The 19,494-nt window shown below is 37.8% G+C and overlaps 1 protein-coding gene and 1 pseudogene across 3 annotated transcripts in view; both read left to right on the top strand.

Moving 5' to 3' along the window:
• The window catches only part of CDKL5 (cyclin dependent kinase like 5), a gene marked incomplete at its 3' end in the record, with an annotated part of 125,979 nt that overhangs the window by 67,168 nt on the left and 39,317 nt on the right, over positions 1-19,494 (top strand). For both annotated transcript variants that reach the window (XM_082681718.1, XM_082681719.1), the window contains exons 5-8: positions 8,688-8,808; positions 10,923-10,982; positions 12,988-13,078; positions 16,786-16,975. In XM_082681718.1, coding sequence (XP_082537844.1) covers positions 8,688-8,808; positions 10,923-10,982; positions 12,988-13,078; positions 16,786-16,975 — 462 coding nt within the window. The remainder of the gene's footprint in view (positions 1-8,687; positions 8,809-10,922; positions 10,983-12,987; positions 13,079-16,785; positions 16,976-19,494) is intronic.
• Positions 3,321-3,912, top strand: LOC309839330 (dynein light chain roadblock-type 1-like; annotated as a pseudogene). Its single transcript has one exon. The product of its transcript is annotated as a dynein light chain roadblock-type 1-like (transcript).

Genomic DNA, 19,494 nt, shown 5'->3' on the forward strand with positions numbered 1-19,494 from the left:
GTTATTGTGCACGTTGGGATGGAGGAAAGCAGAAAGAGCTGAGGAAGCAGGGGCAGGACTATTTCAGCTGAGAATCTTTGAGAGTAGCATAGGATAAGGGTACAAAAATGTGCGCTTCAGAGATGACTGGCCTGAGTTTAAGCCAAACTCCATTATTTACCAGCTGTGTGATCCTGGCACTGTCCTTGGCTTCTCTCCATGATGATTCCTGACTCGTGGCCCTGACAATCTTGGGAAAATATCCAGTTTCTTGGATCCAGATCCTTGGGCCTCCCTTTACCCAGCACCACCCCCACCCAGCCTGGACGCATTGACCCAATCGTTTCCTAGGACACGCCCTCCCCACCTCCTTTGGACCTGCGCCCTGTCCTGGACCAGGAGTTGGCCTCATTCCCCATCAGCTTCCAAGGTCTGACCCTGGCCTCTACAACCCTGAAGTGGGCTAACCTGACACATAGCCATGTGGCTGACAGGGTCTTGGTGTTCCGGCCAGGTGTCAGGCCTGAGCTCTGAGGTGGGAGAGCCGAGTTCAGGACATTGGACCACCAGAGCCCACCTGGCCCCACATAATATCAATCAGCAAGAGCTCTCCCAGAGATCTCTGTCTCAACGCTAAGACCCAGCTCCACTCAACGACCAGCAAGCTACAGTGCTGGACACCCCATGCCAAACAACTAGCAAGACAGAAACACAACCCCACCCATTAGCAGAGAGTCTACCTAAAATCATAATAAGTTCACAGACACCCCAAAACACACCACCAGACACGGTGCTGCCCAACAGAAAGACAAGATCCAGCCTCATCCACCAGAACATAGGCACCAGTTCCCTCCATCAGGAAGCCTACACAACCCACTGAACCAGCCTTACCCACTGGGGGCATACACCAAAAACAGTGGGAACTACGAACCTGCAGACTGTGAAGAGGATACCCCAAACACAGTAAGTTAAGCAAAATTAGAAGACAGAGAAATACGCAGCAGATGAAGGAACAAGGGAAAAACCCACCAGACCAAACAAATGAAGAGGAAATAGGCAGTCTACCTGAAAAAGAATTCAGAGTAATGATTGTAAACATGTTACAAAATCTGGGAAATAGAATGGAGAAAATACAAGAAACATTTAACAAGGACCTAGAGAAACTTAACACCAAACAAACAATGATGAAGAACACAATAAATGAAATTAAAAATTGTCTAGAAGGAATCAATAGCAGAATAACTGAGGCAGAAGAACGGATAAGTGACCTGGAAGATAAAATTAGTGGAAATAACTACTGCAGAGCAGAATAAAGAAAAAAGAATGAAAAGAATTGAGGACAGTCTCAGAGACCTGGGGGACAACATTAAATGCACCAACATTCGAATTATAGGGGTTCCAGAAGAAGAAGAGAAAAAGGAAGGGGCTGAGAAAATATTTGAAGAGATTATAGTTGAAAACTTCCCTAATATGGGAAAGGAAATAGTTAATCAAGTCCAGGAAGCACAGAGAGTCCCATACAGGATAAATCCAAGGAGAAACACACCAAGACACATATTAATCAAACTATCAAAAATTAAATACAAAGAAAAAATATTAAAAGCAGCAAGGGAAAAACAACAAATAACATACAAGGGAATCCTCATAAGGTTAACAGCTGATCTGTCAGCAAAAACTCTGCAATCCAGAAGGGAGGGGCAGGACCTATTTAAAGTGATGAAAGGGAAAAACCTACAACCAGGATTACTCTACCCAGCAAGGAACTCATTCAGATTCGAGAAAGAAATTAAAACCTCTACAGACAAGCAAAAGCTGAGAAAATTCAGCACCACCAAACCAACTTTACAACAAATGCTAAAGGAACTTCTCTAGGCAGGAAACACAAGAGAAGGAAAAGACCTACAATAACAAACCCCAAGCAATTAAGAAAGTGGTAATAGGAGTGTACATATCAATAATTACCTTAAATGTAAATGGATTAAATGCTCCAACCAAAAGACATAGACTGGCTGAATGGATACAAAAACAAGACCCGTATATATGCAGTCAACAAGAGACCCACTTCAGACCTAGGGACACATACAGACTGAAAGTGAGGGGATGGAAAAAGATATTCCATTCAAATGGAAATCAAAAGAAAGCTGGAGTAGCAATTCTCATATCAGACAAAATAGACTTTAAAATAAAGACTATTAGAAGAGACAAAGAAGGACACTACATAATGATCAAGGGGTCAATCCAAGAAAAAGATATAACAATTGTAAATATTTATGCAGTCGACATAGGAGCACCTCAATATATAAGGCAAATGCTAACAGCCATAAAAGGGGAAATCGAAAGTAACACAGTTATAGTAGGGGACTTAAACACCCCACTTTCACCAGTGGACAGATCATCCAAAATGAAAATAAATAAGGAAACACAAGCTTTAAATGAAATATTAAACAAGATGGACTTAATTGATATTTATAGGGCATTCCATCCAAAAACAACAGAACACACATTCTTCTCAAGTGCTCATGGAACATTCTCCAGGATAGATCGTATCTTGGGTCACAAATCAAGCCTTGGTAAATTTAAGAAAATTAAAATTGTATCAAGTATCTTTTCTGACCACAACGCTATGAGACTAGATGTCAGTTACAGGAAAAAAAAGTGTAAAAAATACAAACATGTGGAGGCTAAGCAATATGCTACTAAATAACCAAGAGATCACTGAAGAAATCAAAGAGGAGATTGAAAAATACCTAGAAACAAATGACAATGAAAACACGACAACCCAAAACCTGTGGGATGCAGCAAAAGCAGTTCTAAGAGGGAAGTTTATAGCAATACAAGCCTACCTCAAGAAACAAAAAAAATCTCAAACAACCTAACCTTATACCTAAAGCAATCAGAGAAGGAAGTACAAAAAAACCCCAAAGTTAGCAGAAGGAAAGAAATCATAAAGATCAGATCAGAAATAAATGAAAAATGAATGAAGGAAACGATCACAAAGATCAATAAAACTAAAAGCTGGTTCTTTGAGAAGATAAACAACATTGATAAACCATTAGCCCGACTCATCAAGAAAAAAAGGGAGAAGACTCAAATCAAGAGAATTAGAAATGAAAAAGGAGAAGTAACAGCTGACACTGCAGAAATACAAAGAATCATGAGAGATTACTACAAGCAACTATATGCCAATAAAATAGACAACCTGGGAGAAATGGACAGTTTCTTAGAAAAGTACAACCTTCCAAGACTGAACCAGGAAGAAATAGAAAATATGAACAGACCAGTCACAAGTAAGAAAATTGAAACTGTGATTAAAAATCTTCCAACAGGGACTGAGCTGAGGGCTGGTGACGTGGAGCTACTGGATCGGTCCAAGATGGTAGAGGTGGAGGAGACACTGAAGCGACTTCAGAACCAGAAGTGCGTGCAGGGAAACATCGTGGTGGACACAGAAGGCATTCCCATCAAGAGCACCATGGACAATCCCAACACCACACAGTACACCAACCTCATGCACAACTTCATCTAGAAGGCCCGGAGCACCGTGCGTGAAATTGACCCCCAGAATGACCTCACCTTCCTTCAAATTCGCTCCAAGAAAAATGAAATTATCGTTGCACCCTATAAAGACTATTTCCTGATTGTGATTGAGAACCAACCAAATAAGCCGCTCTCTTGGCTCCCTGTGTCATTCCTTAATTTAATGCCCCTCAAGAATAATAGTGTTAATCATGTCAACTGGCTGGCATATGGAAGTCACCTTAGAGCCCTCTCAGACCAATCTGGCTGCAGCTCCACCTACCCCACCAAAGTCAACCCTCTTCTGGCCAGTCGCACCTGATTTTCCAGGAGGAAAATCACATCCAGGTTTATGGAGCAAGAGACTGTGAGAAGCCCACACACCCTGTTTCCTTCTGACTTTGAGTTCACTTTGTTGCCCTTGAAAAAGGCTGTTTTTCTTTAACTAAAAATAACCAAAACACTTAAAAAAAAATCTTCCAACAAACAAAAGCCAAGGAACAGATAGCTTCACAGGCGAATTCTGTCAAACATTGAGAGAAGAGCTAACACCTAACCTTCTGAAACTCTTCCAAAATACAGCAGAGGGAGGAACACTCCCAAACTCATTCTACGAGGCCACCATCACCCTGAGAACAAAACCAGGCAAAGATGTCACAAAAAAGAAAACTACAGACCAATATCACTGATGAACATAGATTCAAAAATCCTCAACAAAATATTAGCAAACAGAATCCAACAGCACATTAAAAGGATCATACACCATGATCAAGTGGGGTTTATCCCAGGAATGCAAGGATTCTTCAATATATGAAGTCAATGAATGTGATACACCATACTAACAAATTGAAGGATAAAATCCATATGATAATCTCATTAGATGCAGAAAAACCTTTTGACAAAATTCAACACTCACTTACGATAAAAACCCTCCAGAAAGTAGGCACAGAGGGAACTTACCTCAACAAAATAAAGGCCATATATGACAAACCCACAGCCAGCATTGTTCTCAATGGTGAAAAACTGAAACCATTTCCTCTAAGATCAGGAACAAGACAAGGTTGCCCACTCTCACCACTCTTATTCAACATAGTTTTGGAAGTTTTAGGCACAGCAATCAGAGAAGAAAAAAATCCAAATCAGAAAAGAAAAAGTAAAACTCTCACTGCAGATGATATGATACTATACGCAGAGATTCCTAAAGATGCTACCAGAAAACTACTAGAATTAATCAATGAATTTGGTAAAGTAGCAGGATACAAAATTAGTGCACAGAAATCTCTTGCATTCCTATACACTAATGATGAAAAATCTGAAAGAGAAATTAAGGAAACACTCCCATTTACCATTGCAACAAAAAGAATAAAATACCCAGGAACAAACCTACCTAAGGAGACAGAAGACCTGTATGCAGAAAAGTATGAGACACTGATGAAAGAAATTAAAGATACAAACAGATGGAGAGATATACCATGCTCTTGGATTGTAAGCATCAACATTGTGAAAATGACTCTACTACCCAAAGCAATCTACAGATTTAGTGCAATCCCTATCAAACTACCAATGGCACTTTTCACAGAACTGGAACAAAAAATTTCACAATTTTTATAGAAACACAAAAGACCCCGAATAGACAAAGCAATCTTGAGAAAGAAAAGACTATACTACAAAGCTACAGTAATCAAGACAGTATGGTACTGTCACAAAAACAGAAATATAGATCAATGAAACAGGATAGAAAGCCAGAGATAAACCCATGCACATGTGGTCACCTTATCTTTGATAAAGGAGGCAAGAATATACAATGGAGTAAAGACAGCTTCTTCAATAAGTGGTGCTGGGAAAACTGGACAGCTACATGTAGAAGAATGAAATTAGAACACTTCCTAACACCATACACAAAAATAAACTCAAAATGGATTAAAGACCTACATGTAAGGCCAGCCACTATAGAACTCTTAGAGGAAAACATAGGCAGAACACTCTATGACGTAAACCACAGCAAGATTCTTTTTGACCCACCTCCCAGAGAAATGGAAGTAAAAATAAACAAATGGGACCTAATGAAACTTAACAGCTTTTGCACAGCAAAGGAAACCATAAAGATGAAAAGACAACCCTCAGAGTGGGAGAAAATATTTGCCAATGAAGCAGCTGACAAAGGATTAATCTCCAAAATATACAAGCAGCTCATGCAGCTCAATATCAAAAAAACAAACAACCCAATCCAAAAATGGGCAGAAGACCTAAAGAGACATTTATCCAAAGAAGATATACAGATTGCCAACAAACACATCAAAAGCTGCTCAACATCACTAATCATTAGAGAAATGCAAATCAAAACTACAATGAGGTATCACCTCATACCAGTCAGAATGGCCATCATCAAAAAATCTACAAAGAATAAGTGCTGGAGAGGGTGTGGAGAAAAGGGAACCCTCTTGCACTGTTAGTGGGAATGTAAATTGATGCAGCCACTATGGAGAACAGTATGGAGGTTCCTTAAAAAACAAAAAATAGAAATACCATACAACCCAGCAATCCCACTACTGGGAATATACCCTGAGAAAACCATAATTCAAAGCGTCATGGACCACAGTGTTCTTTGCAGCACTATTTACAATAGCCAGGGCATGGAAGCACCCTAAGTGTCCATCGACAGATGAAGGGATAAAGAAGATGTGGTAACATATATACAATGGAATATTACTCACCCATAAAGAGAAACAAAATTGAGCTATTTGTAGTGAGGTGGATGGACCTGGAGTCTGTCATACAGAGTAAAGTAAGTCAGAAAGAGAAAAACAAATACTGTATGCTAACACATATGTATGGAATCTAAAAAAAATGGTTCTGATGAACTGACGGGCAGGACAGGAGTAAAGAAAGACAGAGACATAGAGAATGGACTTGAAGACACGGGGAGTGGGAAGGGTAAGCTGGGACGAAGTGAGAGAGTGGCATGGACATATATAAACTACCAAACGTAAAATAGATAGCTAGTGGGAAGCAGCCGCATAGCATAGGGAGATCAGCTCCGTGCTTTGTGACCACCTAGAGGGGTGGGATAGGGAGGGTGGCAGGGAGACGCAAGAGGGAGGGGATATGAGGATATATGTATACGTATAGCTGATTCACTTTGTTATTACAGCAGAAACTAACACACCATTGTAAAGCAATTATACTCCAATAAAGATGTTAAAAAACAAAAAAAATTGCAAAGTAGTTTCAGTGAAGAATCTGTACCACACCACCGTCCCTTGCCAGTGTTTTATAGTTGTTGCACTCACAATCGATTAGATAGCATTATGTGTGGTAGCTTTCCTTTATTACGTCTTTTCAAAGTATTAAACTTCATTTTCTTATAAACAGCAAATCTCTTTTTTAGAAACATTATTTCATTGGTTTATATGATATTTAATTATATTAAAATAACAAGTGCATCTGTTATAAATACATATGGGAGTATTATAAACACCTGATTGTTTATATGAATACAACTTGACTGGTGGGAACAACATTGTAAAGTTGTAGTAGAGCAGCAACTTTTTGGTCTTAGGTCTCCATTTACAGTCTTAACATTATTGGGAACCCTAAGAGCTTTGTATTTATGTGAGTTTTATCTATTAATGTTTATCATATTAGAAGTCAAAACTGAGCAATATAAAAATATTAATTCATTTAAAAATAATAATAGACCCATTACATGTTAACATAAATACCTGTGTATCATTCATTCTTTCAAGTAAAAATGGTGTACCCGAAGAAAAATGACTAGTTCAGTTTATAACTCTGTTGCCCAAGTGCTTTTCCCCATGACAGCTATCGTATTTTGATATGCAGCAGGAGTGCTTTATGCGTATTCCTCATTTTATCATGTAGATTCCTAAAAAGACTTGTACTCAAGAACTGAAATTTAATAAAAGTAATAATTTTTACTGCTTCATCAAAAACATCCTTTACTAAAATTGGCCTTTTTTTTTTTTTTTTAACTGTAAGGTTATGGCATTGAAGAATCCAATGCCTTGATTCATGCTAAGGTACCACCAGTTTACCCATCATTGCTTTGTGCCATCAGTGTAAATACCAACACAGTGAAAAAGACAAATAACTGAGTGCTGTCATGAATATAGTTTTGACTTCATGGGTCCTCTGAGACACCCCCCTCCTCTGAGATCCACAGATCACACTTTGAGAACTGCTGTCCTAGATGGTCATCTACAAACAATAAGCTCTAATCATGCTGTAGACCTTAGTCTTATGCTTTACAGAGGGAGTGGAGAATATTTAGTTAATCTGGAAATTCAGCAGAAATTGGTTAAGTGGAATTTCTACTTAAAAAATGTGCATGGGGCTTCCCTGGTGGCGCAGTGGTTGGGAGTCCCCCTGCCGATGCAGGGGACACGGGTTCGTGCTCCGGTCCAGGAAGATCCTACATGCCATGGAGCGGCTGGGCCTGTGAGCCATGGCCGCTGAGCCTGTGCGTCCAGAGCCTGTGCTCCGCAAGGGGAGAGGCCACGGCGGTGAGAGGCCCACGTACCGCAAAAAAAAAATTTTTTTAATTAAAAAAATAAAATAAATAAAAAATGTGCATGAGTTTTACAATGGTCTCTGACTCCAGATTAAGATTTTTGAATATTGGTTTGTTTGGAGTCTGTGAATTTTTATTTCAACCATATTTTGTAGCCTGTTTAAATATTTGTTCTGATTATATTGATCACTGCTAACCTTAGGGATCATTTAAGAATATTTTCCAGGTCTCCCAGAAATATTTCAAGTCTTGATTTTATCGCAGAGTTCTTTTGGAGATGCACAGTGCACTATGTTAAAATGACTGTTTCCCCTCTCCTCTATACATTACAGTGTCTTTCCTCTACTTTGTGTTGTTTTTCCCTCGAAATTAGGCTAAAATGATGCCTGATAGATTTTAGGGAGAGTGAAAAATGCACAGGGTTATTATTTGAGATAGCATTGGGGAGTAGTAAAAATGGAATTTCTCTTAAAAGAGAACCTTGATTCAATACAATATGCTGCTTCACAAGAAAGGTTGTGGATGGAAAGCAAAGCAATTTTTTAAAAATGCATGCTGTGTATTAGATGAATTATCATCCAAGGTGCTTTTTTAAATTGTTAATACATGATTTATGGGCCACCTAATTTTGGAGATCATTGGCTCTCTATTTAATTTTTAGAATATGCTTGAATTGCTGGAAGAAATGCCAAATGGAGTTCCACCTGAAAAAGTAAAAAGTTATATCTATCAGCTAATCAAAGCTATTCACTGGTGCCATAAGAATGATATTGTTCATCGAGGTAAGTATGGAATTTTTGAAATGGAAAATATCAAATAAAGTTAACAAAATATTTCACACAGGCACTGACATTCCATTTAAATTAAATACATTTTGAAAGTATAGGATATGAGACATTGTTTGGGCTCCAAGTCTCCTTTTGTATCACCAAAAGGATGGACTGCACATTTATTTGGATATTATGGTGAGATCTCTGTGGTTGTAAAACCATATCCGCTTTCAACAGCAAAAGCACCTAGTGATAAAACGAACTCAACAAATGGAAACTTTGAAGCTTACTTGCAGGGGGAACTACCCTCTCCATTGCCTTTTGGTCCTGCAGGTAGAGCAGGTAATGTGAAACAAGCCAGAATCAGGCTTTAGACATGGTGCTAAGTCACTGGCCCCCATTGACAGCCACTTCTCATTTCCTCTTAGACCAAGATCTCTAGTATGTACCTTTACCTCCTGATTTTCCCTACCTGTTCATGAAAAGTGCCCATTGTTTGCAGGTTGTAGGCATGATGAACCTTGCATAAGGGCCATGATTATACTTCCATAAACTGTTCTATTTTGTCCTTTATTGCCATGAAGTGGGTGGTTTATAGCAGTAAAAGGGAAATTACTTGCTCAGCAAGATCTTTAATCTATACCATTTATCTTTTCCTGATAATCTCTTGCATTCAAGGGACACAAATTGATACAATAATGAAGCTCAAAGATGTTTGTCAGAAAATGTTGCAGTATCCACTTCTTATCTTTGAATTATCAGACAAATGAATACTACATTTTAATTTATCTAAACAGGCACACAAGGATATCACTTTAAAAATAGCCTCACTTTGGGCTTCCCTGGTGGTGCAGTGGTTGAAACGAGTCTGCCTGCCGATGCAGGGGACACGGGTTCGTGCCCCGGTCTGGGAAGATCCCATATGCTCTGGAGCCGCTGGGCCCGTGAGCCATGGCCACTGAGCCTGCGCGTCTGGAGCCTGTGCTCCACAACGGGAGAGGCCACAACAGTGAGAGGCCCGCGTACCGCAAAAAAAAAAAAAAAAAAAAAAAAGCCTCACTTTAAGAATAGCTTAAAGGTCATGTGAAGAATGCCAACTCCTATTATTTCTGGAAAGAGACAGTTTGTATTTCTCTTGCATTTGACTTTCATAGCAGTTACATTATGAAGGTTGTTGGCAGCATGGAGAGATGTCTTGGTCACTGGACATCTAGTGTCTAGGGTAATGATTCTAATAACAGTCTCTACTACAGTTTGAGGATATTAAGAAACTGATTTAGCTGCATTTCCATAGTGATACTGAGATTTGGTTAAGTGTATAGTGAATTAATTGTTGTGAATTAATTCAGAAACCATGATTCTGAAATCTACAGATCTCACTCCTACCTCTTCCCTTTCTCCATTTTCACTTCTACCATATAATATAGATGATGGGCACTCTAAAAATAGAATCGTGAGATGCCTCCAAAAGGAGGGAATTAAACTGCATTTTCTGTGTATTTCTACTCCTTAACTCCCACCACATCTTCAAAAGATCCACAGAATAAATGAGAAATCTTACCTTGACTCATCCATCATAGCTTCAGCACTAGACATTTATGATTGTGAACCACATCATAGAAAACCTAAAGAGATATATAAATATAGAAAGTATACAGAAAGTCATAACGAACAATGTATCTTATTTGTATTTTTTTCTCCAGTAAATATAATGCTACCTACTTACTCTCATATATGTTTTTAAAGTACCTTGTGGGTGTAAACAGTTTATAGTCTATCTCCAAAAATTTGTATTATTAGTATTTTATAAAGTAAAAATAGTTCCTTAAAATGTGGTAGCCTAGATTTAATCATTTTTAAATTCCTTTCAGAGGTCCAATTGATACCTTTAAAATTTAAGGGGAAAAATATTTTTGAAATGGTGGTCTGCATGTTTTTCAAAAAGAAATTAATTGGAACTTTTGTGTACCAGCATAAAATGTGTTACTCTGCTTTTCACTGCCATAGTTTTCTATTCATATTACTCTGGATATTTCTAATTAGGTGCCATTACAGTGCTCTAACAGTATCAATCAGCAGTACATGGAACATTTTTTAATAATTGTTTTTTAATCTTGATACTCCAGATATAAAACCAGAAAATCTCTTAATCAGCCACAATGATGTTTTGAAACTGTGTGACTTTGGTAAGTTAAAAAGAAATTGAGCCCTGTAAGTACAGAATTAATTTAATATAGCACTTAAGTAGCTTTTACAGGTGTATTAAAAGTATTTTTTATCTTTTGACTTAAATTAGCAAATGAACATTCTATTGGGTTGTATATTAAAAAGTTGATTGTGGGAAGAGTTCTACTCTCTTTGCATAGTATTGTCTACTATTTTAAAAAATTCATCATGCAGTATTTGTTTAATGAGAATTCAAAGCAAATACATGCATGTGCATATATTCATAAGCCCAGTACTTAATGACCTCAGAGAAAGAATTTTCCAGAAATACCACTATGGCCTGCTGACTTGAGTTGGATAAAAAAAAATTTTAATATTTTAAATATTGATAGAAATTGTTTTAGGCATAATCATAAACACTGAAAATATAACTATGTAAATACATATGTGTTGTATATATGCAATAGTTATATATCTGTAAGGTTAAAAGACATTTTTAGAATGATTCCGTTTATTCCCTTTAAATGTTCAGTGGGGGACTTCCCTGGTGGTTCAGTGGTTAAGAATCCTCCTTCCAATGCAGGGGATGCAGGTTCGATTCCTGGTCAGGGAACTAAGATCCCACATGCCATGGGGCAACTAAGCCCACACACCACAGCTACTGTGCTCGTGTGCCTCAACTAGAGAGCCTGCGTGCCACAAACTACAGAGCCCACGCACTCTGGAGCTCGCACGCTGCAACTAGAGAGGAGCCCACGTGCCGCAACAAAGAGCCTGCGTGCTGCAACTAAGACCCGATGCAGCCAAAAAATAAATTAATTTAAAAAAAATAATGCAAAGAAGAGTCCTGCTGTACCTAAACATCTTAAGAAGTACTTAGGAGCTGAAATTTGTCAAGCAAGTTATAAATAAAAAAGATGCATATAGAATGGTTAATAATAGGAAAAAAGTATCCTTAGTCTAGCATCATTTCTTAAAGAAAAGACAGCTTTAAACGGTCAGGAAGTTCCACATGATGGCCCCACATATGGCGTTCTGTGCCCTGCACATCCCCACCAAGAACCTCCTGATTGTTTTCCCTCCCAGAGTGTGTAGCTCCTTTGTCTGGCTTGAAGAATCCCACTAAAAAATACGAATATTTCTTCCAAATATGTCTTATAAAGAAGTGTTGATTAACTGAAGTTAGGGGGTTTGTTTTTGCTGTGTTTATTTTTTTTTTTACTGTTCCACTTTAAGAAACACTATTTTCTATTTCTTGAAACTGACATACACCTTAACTTTTACCTTTAATTTTAATATTCTGGTTCTCTGTAACTATTTACAGTGAACCTATATTGCTTTTGGTGAGTTAGATGGGTAATTAACCTACTTGCCAGTTTATTTTGTGGCCCCAAAACCTTTTGAAAGGGTTGTTACTTGCGGGGGGCGGGGGGTAGCAATAGAGTCTGTAAGGTAATTAAGATATCCCTAATATGCTTCTCAGTCACATTAGGAGATAAAAATCATTTTAGCCTGCTTTGTTTCCATCATTGCCAAACCCTACCGATAGTTGTTTACATAATGGCCGAGCTGATCAGCACCAATAGATATACAAATGCTATCTAAGGTCCCACATAGCAGAATTAACGACTATCTGCGACATGCTAATTTAGCTTTGACTTCTGGCTCTTGTGGAGTCTTCATTTTGTTTCTAAGATTTACACTTATTGGAAAAGCTCTGAATGCTTATAAAAGCATGCAATAACTTTGAAAACATAGATTTCTTTATCAGAGAGGAGAGGCTGGTTTTGTAGTGAATACACTGTATATTTTAATTGACGAATGAACAATGGACTTTTAAATGACAAGGACACTGTTAATAAACAGCCCATTCAGTAACAATCATTATATTCTTTTGATGTTCCTTTAAGGTATTAATAGCACTGCAATATTTTGTCAACATGACAAATTAATTAATTCTAATTAATTCTTTAAAAAAATTAATTCTTTTTCAAAATTACACCTTTGGGCTTTGCTATCTTTCAGGTTTTGCTCGGAATCTCTCAGAAGGCAATAATGCTAATTATACAGAATATGTGGCCACCAGGTGGTATCGGTCTCCAGAACTCTTACTTGGGTGAGTTACCTTCCCAGAATAGAGTGACATCTACATATTTGCTGATCCTCTATTGTTAACTTTGGGATTATCTGTGGAAGATAAGAACTTGAGTTAATTAAATACCAGTTACCTATTGCAGTGTAGCAAACCACCTAAAAACTTAATGACATAAAGCAAGCACCATTTTATTTGCTCACAATTCTGGGTGCCATCGGGTTGGGGGAGTCAGCTGTTTGAGTTCAACTGGATGATTCTTCTGCTGGTCTCAACTGGAGTTGCTCATATAGCTACAGTCAGCAGGTCATCTGGAGGCTGGTTGGTTTAGGTCCTCAGCTGGGACAAACTATCTCTGTTCCATGGGGACTCATCCTCCAGTGCGTTAGTCCAAGTTTCTTCATATAATAGCAGAAGAATTCCCTGAGCAGAGGGCAAGCCCAAAAGCAAAGGTGGTTTTCAAGCCTCTTTGCATGACTTTTGCCTCATTGGCCAAAGCACGTTACTTGTCTAAGCCCTGATTCAAGGGATGGAGGAATAAACTTCGCCTCTTGATGGGAGGAGTGGCAGAATCACGTTACAAAGTGGCAGGTGTATGGAAATGGAGGGAAATTATTGCTGCCATCTTTGTTAATAGTCTTCCACATTAAGAATGTGTATATCCACAGAATTTGACATTCCGGCTTATCTGTTTGTTCATGTATTCATTCATTCATTCAGCAGATACTTATGGAGTATCTCTTATGCCTAGCCACTTTTCTGTAAATATTGAACCTACTGATATTTTCCTTCCAAACATTGTAAATCCTGTTTGATGATAAATGGCTTTCCAGACTAATATATTGATAATTTTCTCAGCAACACTGCCACATCCATCCACTTTGTGCCACCCTTCCACTTTCAGTGGTATTTCATTCACCTGTCAACACCAGAAAAACATTTTCTGATAAGATACTTCTTCCTCTTACTATGTTTTAACTTCAGAACCTAAGAAAGGACCTGTAGTCTTGATCTCCATCACAGTTTCACTAATAATTCTCTACCTATCGTAGTTGTAGTATTTTCTTATTCTTCCTAGATCGTATTTCCTTCTTTGGGACCATCAAAGAATTGAGGTAGAAGACACACTCTACAAATAAAATTAGATATGATGGTAATGATGACCAGTGCACGAATTATTATAGGTTTCATCTCTTTTCTTTAGTGTGCCATACATGTATCTAGGGGACATGAGAAATTTAATTTTTAAAAGATATTTTTTACAACATTGTAAACTATACTTCAATTAAAAAAATTTTTAATAAATAAAGGTACTTTTTATATAATAGAAATATAAATTTCTGTATTTCTTCTGAAGATCATGATGACTATATGTTTAAGCTACTCACTGAGGGTTTATTTTATTTATTTTTTACACAGCAGGTTCTTATTAGTTATCTATTTTATACATATTAGTGTATATATATGTCAATCCCAGTCTCCCAGTTCATCCCACCACCACCACCACCCCCACTGAGGGTTTATTTTTATTTTTTTACACTTGTGGTCAGTTGATTTTCTTATTTTTTTATTATTAAAAAGTTTTTTTTTATTGGGGTATAATTGTTTTACAATGTTGTGTTAGTTTCTACTGTACAGTGAAGTAGAGTTCCCTGTACTATGCAGCAGGTTCTCATTGAGGGTTTATTTTGAAGTTAACAATTGATTTCCCAGGGTCTACCAACCATTTGGCGTTAAATCTTGTTTCATTGCTGACCTAGAGCCTATAAGAATTATTGGTGTCGGTTATTGAAAGCTTTACCATTTTTTTTTTAATCAAAAGCTTGTGCTTCATCCTGTGAAATAAATGGTGGCTAGTCACTTTATTATCCCTCCTTGTGTGGATAGATTTTAGAATTTCTGTGCTCATTTTTCAACTTGGATTTAGGATTGATTTTCTTTTGTGTTGTCTATGTTTCTTCTGTGTACCTCTGTCTGGACTCACTCTAATGTGTAGTCTATTCATCTGTTCATTCTTTTGGGAGGGATTGGGAGTTTGAAATTCCTGGACAGGATTTTCCAAAGAAGAAATGAGTACGAAGTAAATCATTCTTAGAACCCCATCTGAGGATTCAAGTATGGTAGAGGGACTCATTATAATATGGTTTTGTCTATAAGATGTCCCTGAGGAGTTCATTCTGAGGACAGCCTTATTATGAAACTTCGGAGAGTATTTGCTGCCTAATAATACCTCCTGGAAAACTGAGCTATGTTTATAGCTCATTAACTGAGTTATGTTTAGAGCTATATGGGAGCTACCAAAAGTAGATGGGGACTCCAACTAATTTGAGCCAAATTGAATATTACTGATTAAATGATTGTCAAGTACTGGTTGAAGAACCATATTATTTGTATAAAAATCCCATTGAAATCAGTTGATATTTGGTTAACATGAAGAATTTACAGGTTTTTATACATTCTCAAGACTTTGTCCTTGACATTCAAAGTAGTTACAGCTGCATAAATTATTCAGATTAGTTGACAGAAGAAAAATAGCTTATGGTGGGTATGTAAAGATTTTCCATAGTTTTCTCCATCTAGCACAAGTTTTGTCTTTCTTATACTTGTATGAAAGAAAGATCAGTATCCTTCCCTTCCCAGCAAGCTACCAAAAAAATCTAAATGAAGTTTCCTAGTATGGTTCTTGGGTTTTTATGGGAGGAAATGAGATAAATAAAATATTGACTTATTGTTACAATGATTCATCATCCTAGAAACATATTCTGTATTATGTTAAAAGTGCTTTAGAGTATTTGTTAAAAGTTTTATATTACTACTATAGCACTATGGCATTCTAGAATTTTAATTCCTTTTTTTTTTTCAGGTATTTTATTTTGGCTTTCCCTGCTTAAAACTTAGATAATTTATGTTTGAAACTAAAAAATATGATTTCTTAATCTGCCTTCTGTAATTTGATTTAAGGCTATAGATATTGCGGTATACATGTAAAGCTTTTTTGGGGATACGTAGATTTTCATGTATAGCTGATTAGCAACAGTAGTACTCCAAAAGCCTTCTGGTAAACTCAGACCTTGGAAGATAGCTATAAATCCCTAAAGAAGTGGAAAAAATGCTTTGAGGGAAATGCCTGTCATAAAGTCCCATAAACAAAGGGTATAAATAGATTGAAGTAAATAATCCAATAGCGTTTAGCACAATCTTAGCTGTTTTGACTCTGTGCAGTCAGAGGTTAAATAATATTAAGTGTTTGTTGTTTAAGAAGACACATAAGTCAGTGGTACATTTTAATAGGCTGAACTCAAAAAATGGATCAGTATAACTTGTTGACATTTAGAGAGCTAAAGGATAATTGCCTAGAAAATACATTTCTTGGGAGCATTTCATTCTCCAAGTGAGTGGTAACTCATCAGACATGTGTGCTGTATTTAGGGTTTATTAATCCATTCATATTCAAAATATATCTGGATGTGAATAGATTTCAAATCAGTGTATACTAACTAAATTTTTATTAAACTGATGGCTTTATTAGCATAGATTTATTCACTTGTGTTCTGAAGTTTTACTTTGATATCCATACTTCCTTTTTTTCAGCCTCACTTTTGTCCATGTGGTATTTTTTAATTCCTTAAATACCCAAATATGCTTTAAATCATGAATCTGTTCAAAATAATTTGGAAATTATTAAAATTTATTTCTTCAGTTGCCAAGATATCTCTCCCTTTGCTTTTCAGAGCTCCCTATGGCAAGTCTGTAGATATGTGGTCCGTGGGCTGTATTCTTGGGGAGCTTAGTGATGGACAGCCTTTATTTCCTGGAGAAAGCGAAATTGACCAACTTTTTACTATTCAGAAGGTGCTAGGACCACTTCCACCTGAGCAAATGAAGCTCTTCTACAGTAATCCTCGCTTCCACGGGCTCCGGGTAAGAGGCTTTGCTAAAACCCCAAATGGAATCAGTACACTAGTATTTAAATCATTGCTCATTGCACAGTGGAATGCTAAGCTATCCATCGAATACTATTGCCTTTCCCATTACAGTGTTTATAATCCCCATTATAATATTTTATTTTTGGTTTTTTTTCTCGTTTTTTTTGCGGTACGCGGGCCTCTCACTGTTGTAGCACAGGCTCCGGACGTGCAGGCTCAGTGGCCATGGCTCACGGGCCCAGCCGCTCCGCGGCATGTGGGATCTTCCCGGACCAGGGCACGAACCCGTGTCCCCTGCATCGGCAGGTGGACTCTCAACCACTGTGCCACCAGGGAAGCCCTATAATATTTTACTTTTGAATTTTATATAGTATTTGTGAATTCTGAATTCGAAAGTGGGAGCTGCTAATATTTTCCTAATTTGTAAGTTCCAATTTTTCAAAATCTTTTTTAGTGTACGCGTTATTCTAAACTTTGGTTATCTCAGAATGTTTCTTTATGCAAAATATTAAGCATCCCCAAAAGATAGAAAAATGTATAAATGGCTATTGCTTATTTGAGCAAACATAGTTGTAGTGATTTGAGGAAGATGATGAATACTCACATTCTGCATATTTAAAGGTGCTGTTCTAGTGGGTATTTCCTGTTTAGTGAAACATCAAATCTTCTTTTCAAACTAGTGTATTGTCTTGGGCAGCCTTTTCTAGACTTGCTAACTTTGTGCAAAACTTGATTTCAGAAAATATGCTAAAAAGAGTCTTAAAGTATAAACTTTCCCCAAATGAGGGACAACCAAGTCGCAGGAGGCATCTTACTGGAGTGGCCAGTTACAAGCTGCTTCTCTGTTCCATCCACCCCCAAAGCAACATTTTTAGTTTTCAACTACCCTGTTTGGGCCAACATGCCAGTTGCTGGCCCTTGTGGGAACTATAAAATAAGCTCACCACCACTTCTTTTGTTTCTCTTAAATGCATAATTCTCAAACCATGTTTTCTTGACATTTGCAAAGCACTTTGTTTTTTTCCTTTGACTTTCTGGCCTCAGTTTATTTCACTTTGAAGAGTACTCCTCCTCACACATGAATGCCCAGCACAGGATACCTCCTGCTAGGCTCAATGAGTGTGGAAGAAAGAAAGGAACAGAAATGCAAACATTTCTCTTCCATCCCCTTCCTGCTTTCTCTCTCTTCCAAATCTGTCTGAGTTACCTCAGGCAAGTTTCTTTTTTCTCCTTTTATTTTTGCTTTTGTAAGCTGAAAAATAGCCAAATTATGACCATTAATTAGGGTACAAATAGTTCAACAGTTATTGAGCATTTGTCCTACTAGATGCTGAAAATATGATAATAAATAGGACTTGCCCTCAGTCCAGAAGAAAGGAAAATCTATTCTAGTCAGAAATAAAGCAAGTCATAACTAATGAATTACTGTCTCACTGAGAATGCATCCAAACTCCTTCCCATCAGACCTTGCCTTTTCTGGGCCCTTCTAGCTCCCTGACTTCAGCTCATACCCCTTTCCATTCCCATCCCTTTCCAGACTTTCATCACACTTACCTTTCTTTTTCTTTAACTTCCGTAAACATTCCCAGGTGTTCCAGCTTCATGAAATTGGCACTTGTGACTCCTTTTCCCAGGAAGGCACTTCCCTTGCATGGCCCCTTCTCATTTTATAAATCTCAGCTCCAAGAATGACCCCTGTCTCTGACCCCCCAACATACTTCCCCCACCTCCTTCTTGGTCTCTCCCATAGCACCCTTCTTTTTCCATCATAGCACTTATCACAGTATGTAATTATTTTGTTTATTTTTTTAATTATTAATGTTAGAAATCATCTGTTTTATTGCTGTATTTCCAGCATCTAGCTTAGCCCAGCACATGTAGTAGGGACTCGATGAATATTTGAATGCTCTCTTGAACCAATCTGCATTATCAGCAGTCAAGCTCATTTATGTTTCCCTTCTCTCCATCTCTAATGCTTCTTTCACTCTTACCACCTTTTACCTGAACAGCCACTCCCAAACTGATTTCTCCAAGTTTCTCTCTTCACTGCAGTCTTCACATTGCTTTTAGAATGATCTTCCTGCAAACTGCCCATTTAATTCTGTCGTCTTTGTGCTGAAAACCTCTGCAAGATTGCTTATTAAATTTAAACTCCTTAGGATAGCATTAAAAACCCCTTCCTTCTAGGCCTCCAGCCTTGTCTTCCACCTTTTCCTACCCCTGCCCCCTGCTCTGCAGCCACATTGAACTTGTCACCATTTCCTTGTTTCTGCAGTGCTATGTTTTCATTTCTGTAATTCTCCCAATACTTACCCCACTTCCTGGAAAGCTCTCCATCCTCCCTCCCCCCAGACTCAAGTCAAGTGTCCTTCCATGAAGCCCCTCTAGACTCCTCCAAGGGGAATGGGTGCCTCCCCCTTCTGTGCTCCTGAAGCACTCTGGTCATAGCTCTTGTAGTACACATGGCAGTCTCTTTTAAGTAGCTGTTTGACACAACACTGTAAATTAACTATA

The sequence above is a fragment of the Grampus griseus genome (genome assembly GCF_964374135.1).
Source record: "Grampus griseus genome assembly, chromosome: X".
Lineage (NCBI taxonomy): Eukaryota > Metazoa > Chordata > Mammalia > Artiodactyla > Delphinidae > Grampus > Grampus griseus.